The 6,856-nt window shown below is 46.5% G+C and overlaps 1 protein-coding gene across 1 annotated transcript; it reads right to left on the bottom strand.

Moving 5' to 3' along the window:
* Positions 1-1,012: 1,012 nt before the first annotated feature.
* LOC108307177 lies at positions 1,013-2,501 on the bottom strand. The gene is made up of 3 exons (XM_017532494.2): positions 1,781-2,501; positions 1,302-1,381; positions 1,013-1,217 (listed from the first exon to the last, which is right to left on the bottom strand). Exons 1-3 carry the CDS (start codon positions 2,499-2,501, stop codon positions 1,050-1,052), a joined length of 969 nt encoding a protein of 322 aa, XP_017387983.1. The 3' UTR covers positions 1,013-1,049.
* Positions 2,502-6,856: the final 4,355 nt, after the last annotated feature.

Here is a 6,856-nt window from a genome sequence, read left to right as displayed (position 1 = left end):
CTGCCTCTGGTCACATGCAAAATCCAGATAATGCTGGCGGCTAGAGTTAGTCCTGGAGGCTTGAAAAAGTAATACTAAGGCAAAGAGGTAGTTCCCATCATCATGTCTGCCACTGTACAGGCAGGATGAGTTTCATGCCAACCATGGGAACATAAGCCCACATGCCTCATTTCAGGGAGGCAGGTGGGTACAATTGTGTCCAATTACCCTGTATATTGATTTTAGCACGGAGGAAGGTAGCTAAGATCATGTAAAGCAATGTATCTGCTGAAGAGCATTATATTTTATCTGAGGATCTAATCAGAGACACCAAGGCAGAGATGCCCAGAACTACCACCTTGCCATACACACTACTACATTGTCACCCATGCATTCAGATGTCTATGCTAACGTGTTCAGACACACGCTAGTGCACACATCCAGGCACTAAGATATATTTACACACAGTAAAACATTGTCTCAATCACATAATCAGACATTATCACATAGACTCTTAACTCCTTTACACACGTTAAGGCTCCTCAGCCTTTACTGTTCCAAGTGTAAGATTTCCTTATTTGTCGGGGGAAGGTCAATTCAGTCTTTCACAGCTGACAAGCAAGAATCTATTCATCTTTGAAGGCAAAAACCCAGTTCTCCTCCCCAAACACCAAAGCATCATAGTTCCACATGTTCATGCAAACACACACACACACACACACACACACACACACACACACACACAAAGAAGAAAGATGCATTTCACAGTTGCCTATTTATTTAATACATAGCAGTAAATGGCTGAAGCCTGTTTTCTCCCCATTCCTTGTTAAAATGAAGCAGATGATGAGCAACTAAAGTATTTTCACTCTCAAAATTTATGCATCCAGGTTTCATGTTTGTTTTTTAAAATACAGAAATGAATTTTAAGACCCAGTAAGCTTTCCAGGAGTATGGACTCCTTGATAAGAAATGAAATATAACTGCATAGGAGGTTTTTGATGGTGAACGTGACTGCATTTCCTTTCAGCAAAGGGAAAGCAAAAAAAAAAAAAAATACTTTGGAATCATCAGGAAACTGGAGGAAGGGCGGAAGAACCACCAAAGGAGGTTGGAGAATAGCAGGGCAGGGCGGTGAGGAGGCGCCTTTCCCATCTCAAAATCCCAGCTCTCATGGAACCTCTGCGATCTCCATGTCTGGTAGACATGCACAGAGGGAAGCCAACCAGAGCTCTTTTCTGTTGCCAAGGACATCCATGTGTTATTACTGTTAGCATTATTATTGTTACCTGCATCCAGCATGGCGGGGTGCTGGTACTTACCCCAGTAGATGAGCACGAGAGAAGCCAGGGGAAACAATCTGTTGAAGGCAGGCATCTTCTGGGGCTGGCGGCTTCTGAGGCTACACAGAGAGATTCCTTCGGTCAAGGCCTGCGCCCTCTCAGATTCTTTCGAGGAAACCCTTTGGGACGAACTGCCCCCAGGGGGCGACTTTCTGACCCAAAGAAGGGCCTAGCACCGGTGCCTGGGGAGGCCCCGGGGACTTTTGGAGCCGGGCGGCGGTTCTGGGCCCGAAGCCACCCCAGCGGACCTCCCCAATTCGAGGGAGCTGATCAGCCTCTCCGCGCCCGCTCTCGCCGGCGCTCAGCACCACGGACAGTCGCCTCCCCGCCCACCCCGGAACTCTTGCTTCCACGGGCGCCCCAGCCTCGCTAGTTTGCGCGCAGGGCAAGCTCAGCTCGGAAGGGAGTCGCGCTGCTGGCCTAGCAACCGGGCTGTCGAAGGGTCCAGGTCGATTCACCTCTCGCCTCCCCAGGATCGGCTGCGCTCCAACTGGGACCCTCAGAGCCCCGCGGCTCCGGCTTGGTCCGCCCTGACCGCCTCTCCAGCTGGGCGTGTCTCCACGCCCGAAGCCGCAGGGACAGCCCGTCTGGGCTACAGAATGCGTTCCACGTCGGTCCCGTCCACGCCCGCCCTCGGCTCCCCGGGGAGGTGCAGCGGGGCCGGGAAGAAGGCAGCAGCTCGCGTTCGCTAGGCGATCTCAGAGGTGGGGGTGGGTGGGTGGAGAGGGGGAGCCCCTTCTCGGGAGCTCGCCGCCGGATGGTGCGGGGCCCCGGCCCTGGGCGGCGGGTGATCAGCAACCTTTCTCTAGGCCCCCAGGCCGTGTGTGCTGTCAGCCCTGAGGTGCGCAGGCGGCTCTCCGCCCCCACCACCGCCCCGGACCCTCCCCCTAGTGCACACTCCCCACCCCCTGACAGGCGTTCCCCTCCCAGGGCCCAGCGCCGCGCGGAGCAGGGGCGGAGCCGGGAGCGGCGCAGACACCTCCAACCCGGAGATCTCCGCTCGCACGCTCGCGGGTCTCTCCAGGTCTTCCTCTCGCGCCTCCGCACCTCTCTCGGGCTCTGGCGCACTGCCGCCCTCGGCTCACGCCCTCCAGGCAAACCCACTCTGCTCCCGCAAGAACATGCCGGGCGCAGCTCCGGGAAGGGGAGGGCCAGAGCTCTTTCAGGCAATGATGTCATCTGCCAGGCGCGCGGTTCGCGGTTCCTGGCTTCGCCTTCCCGACCCCATCTCTTCCAGTTCTCGCTGTCTATCCTTTGTCTAACCTTGATTAATTGGTTCCGGACACAGCAAACTCAGCAAGATAATCCCTGTTTAGGGCAAATGGGGTAGGGATGAGGCTCACCTGTTCCTGTGTTCACCTCATCACTCAGTGAGGTGATCCAAATGTCAGCTCAAGGGGAGGGGGGCCGAAGAGGACGCCTCTTTCCATCCCCGGGTTCTTTGCAGTTCTCCCTTTTCCTCTAATTACTTCTTTTTAATAAAACAGCTAGACTGTGTTTGGCCTCTTCCAACTATTAGCCACTCCCTAATCCTAGCAGCTGTTTGAGTGTCCCCGCCCATCTCTGGAAGGGAAACCTGAACCTTTCCATTCAACTACAAACTCAAATTGGCATAATAGATTAGGAATGCCTGGAACTGAAGTAAAAGAAAGAGTAATCCAAGAGCCTCTCATTCAGCCTCCTTTTTGTCCTCCCCTGCTCTCTTTCCAAAAGGGAAGCTTAAGGCTGATATTCCAAAATGGAACAGCAGAGCAACAGCTGACGGTGAGTGAACCAGAAGCAGGAAATGCTCCCTCCTGACATCTCACAGAGCAACAGAATGTCTCCACTTGGATCTTCCTGGGCAGGGAGCCACCAGGCCATAAACTCCGTGCTGTTTGGAGGACTAATCCTTAAAGCATACATACTGTGTTAAACTTGGATGGGAAGTTAAAGTTAACCTAATTCAGTCTCTTTTCCAATTTGTGACTTCCCCCAACAACGTTTCAGATGAATGGACTTGATCTTTTTTAGTGATGAGAGCTTTCTACTTCACAAGTTCACCTTTTGTAATGCTTAAGGAAGTTCTTTATATTCAGTGGAATTCCGTACACTCCTCCTCCCTCTCCAAACTGCATTAAGTGGCCCTAATGCTATTTTCTCTTTAAAAGAGCTATTCTTCCCCACATCCACCCTAAGACATTTTTGTTTGGGGCTACTCTTCCTTAGTTTCTTCCAATGTATTTCCTAGTAGTTTCCAATCCTTTACCAACCTGCTGCTTTTTCAGGAGGATTTTCAGATTCTCAACATGATTCTCCAAGTGACATCCAGAACAGGAACTGATGGTCCCTGTGTGGTCTGACCAGCAAAAATCAGTGGAATTATGACTATGTTTGCTTTGAAGGAGATAGCTATTCAAATACATTTACAGCCACATCTTAGTCAAAATCAGCTTAGGTTCAATTAAAATCCTTGAGTATTTTTCACTTGACTTGTTGCAGAGTCATTTTGTCTTGTACAGGCAATTTTGGAAATTTTATTATGAAACTTTGCACTTATTGATGTTAAAATTTATTAGTTTCAACCAGTTATCACATTCTATTAATACATTTATTGGATTCAGATTCAATCATCTAATATATCTCTCTTCTTCAGCCTTGTTTCATCTCTAGGCTTAACAGTCGCGTGATCCAAACATGGATTAAAAAAGAAAAGCAATAGAAAAAAAGAAAAGATAGTCCCTGCTTCTAAAGAAGACTTCATTCTACCTTGACTTGGGCTACTAATTAACACTTCTTTTTTTTTTTTTTTGAGACGGAGTTTCACTCTTGTTGCCCAGGCTGGAGTGCAATGGTGTGATCTCGGCTTGCTGCAATCTCCACCTCCCAGATTCAAGCAGTTCTCCTGCCTCAGCCTCCGAGTATCTGTGATTACAGGTGCCCACTGCCACGGCTGGCTAATTTTTGAGTTTTTAGTAGAGAGGGACTTTCACCATGTTGGCCAGACTGGTCTCGAACTCCTGACCTCAGGTGATCTGCCTGCCTTGGCCTCCTAAAACGCTGGGATTATATGCATGAGCCACTGCAACTGGCCTAATTAAAATGCTTTAGTACAGTTGCTCAATCATAAAACCCAAACATAGCTCCCTGTTTTCTATATGTACGGCATGACACATTGTGAAAATTTACAGTAAAAAGAATCTGTGAGAGGAATTAGACATCTAGTCATCCACAGGAAAGATGCAGGATCAATGACTTATACTAACACAAAAAACAGACTTTTCAGCAATACATGTCAAGCCTTTCCAAGGTAAAATGAATTCAGTTGTTATCCAAACAATTACTGGGACGTTTAGTGGGGAGAGATCTTCTATTTTCTAAATTTCTTCTAGCGGTTAGAAATTTGGAATAGATTATGGTAAAGTTCCAATCATCTTTGAGGTTCTATGATTTTATCGAAAGCCTCACGGAGACTGAAACACATAGACTGACTGAGATATTTTCTGTCTGATAATTTTATCAACCACTGCCATAACTACCACAGCAAGAACTGGTTCAGCTTTACAAATTTTTTCTTATGTCTATTCATGTGGATTGCTGATATTCATAATGTTTTCTAATTGTTTATCCACCCCATTGTAAATGGTCACTTTGAGGATTTTACCTCTACTTTCCAAATACCACTTCTGCCTTGTATTATTGAAAATAGGAGCATTTAGTCTTTTCATTCTTCTGCTGAGGCCCTTAATTTTTGGCAGTCACTCTCAGTCACTTTTGCAAGTACCTTAAGTTCCCTGAAGGACACTTGGCCTTGTTCTGAGAGTTTTAAAGTCATTTAAATTAAGCTATCCCTTCCTCTTTCCTGCCATTTTAGCTTCAATCCTTTCTCATTGATGTTTACTTGGCCTCCCAATTTAATAATAATTCTCCTCTCATAGTTAATGGGTGAAATCATATGCTCTATTCTCCAAAGAGTAGACAGAACAATCTTCGTATTCTAAAAGATGCCAACTTCTCTTGCTTAAAGCCCTTCCATGACATCTCACAGAACTGAAATAAAATCTAGACTTATCACCATGGTCTGAAGTCAATCTTGTGCCTTGGCCATCTCTCCACACTCATTTCTACCATGGTCTTGTGGACAATTTACAACATTGTCCACAACGTTCCAGCTACACTTAATTTTAAAGAAATGTACCTCATACTTACCAAACTTTTTCCCTCTATTAATATCAATGTTATTATAGCCTTAGCGTCTGTTGTTCCCTCTTCCTGGAACACCCTTCATTCTATGGCTGTTTTTTTGTCATTTTGGTCTTGCCTCAAATGACTTCACCTTGGAGTGACACTCCCTGGTCACTCTAAGCTTGTTTCCTGCCACCTTCCTCTCCTAGAGATTCTCTCTATGTCATCATCCTGATTCTTGTTCTTCATATCTTCTCTCACTATCCATATTGCTGTATTTTTAATGTATGTACTTGCTTATTTTCTGTTTCTCCCATCAGGCTGGTTCTCCTCAGTGAAAGCAGCCTTGTTTGTTCTGTCCACTGCTGTGCTCCCATGCCTAGATCGGTGCCAGGCAGATAGTAGGTCTTCTTCATAAAGAACCCAGATGAATGAATAAATGAATAAACGAGGCAGTGAGAACAGTGTGGAAACAGTGAAGAGCTGAGGCCAAAATCAATAGGGGAACAGAATACCAAGAGTCAGAGAAATAGGAAGAGACCCAGCAAGATGCAAGACCATGGAAGGCCAGAGAAAAGAGGATCTTTAGACTTGAGGGACACTCCTCCTTAGAGGGGACTCCAGCTAATTATGCTCAGAGATTGAGGAAGAGGATGGAGTACAAAGCCTAGGTATTCAAGGATCTTGAGGTGGAGGGAATGGCATGACTCCAATGAAGGAAGAATGGAAGGGTAGCTATGCAGGGAGATATTAGTTTTCTTGAGGAATGAAACACATTCACCGAGACTATTGGAGAGGAATTAGAGACAGGAGCCCTGGACGTGACATTGTAAGTAAAGGTATGATGTGGGACCTTAAGACACACACATTGGTCGTGGTAAAGTAGGAAGCCATATTATCCATTGAGTGTAGATGGTAGGAAGTTACTGGGGAACCTGGGACATGGGAGATGGTCTGAATCACTATGGGGACCTTTCTGAAGCATAGAAAAATGTCAAGAGAAGCTTTTCATGATCAACATATACCTGAACTAAGAGTCAAGAAGCAAAAATCAGAGCCCAACCTAGGTAAGTCAAGTGACCTGCTTTTGCTGTTTGAAGTGGATTTTGAAAAATAGTGCACACCCCATGGGACAAGGAAAGGGAAGAAATATGTTCATTTTAAACTCTGGCCAAAGAGTACATATGGGACTGAGAGATATCAGGTTCCTCCAAACTGTTCCCTCATCCTGACAGCCAGCTGTGCGCTGCTGTCACCAGTCAAGGGAAGTTTGGGATTAGAATAGGAAGCAGTGACACAATGATTAGATTATGAAATTCCTTCCTGGATTTGCACATGGCACAGAACTTGGCAGGTAAGATGGAGCCAAA

This window comes from Cebus imitator, unplaced genomic scaffold (assembly GCF_001604975.1).
Source record: "Cebus imitator isolate Cc_AM_T3 unplaced genomic scaffold, Cebus_imitator-1.0 Scaffold0, whole genome shotgun sequence".
In the NCBI taxonomy this organism is placed as follows: domain Eukaryota; kingdom Metazoa; phylum Chordata; class Mammalia; order Primates; family Cebidae; genus Cebus; species Cebus imitator.
Note: the sequence above shows the minus strand (reverse complement) of the source record. Positions and strands in the feature narration are given on the sequence as shown.

Bases quoted from the DNA above. Each gene is read 5' to 3' on its own strand.
- LOC108307177 (XM_017532494.2), bottom strand. From the start codon at position 2,501: ATGACATCATTGCCTGAAAGAGCTCTGGCCCTCCCCTTCCCGGAGCTG. The intron at 1,382-1,780 runs GTGAATCGACCT...CTCTCTGTGTAG, and splicing joins CGATCCTGGGGAGGCGAGAG to CCTCAGAAGCCGCCAGCCCC. The intron at 1,218-1,301 runs GTAAGTACCAGC...CCTTGGCAACAG, and splicing joins TCTCGTGCTCATCTACTGGG to AAAAGAGCTCTGGTTGGCTT.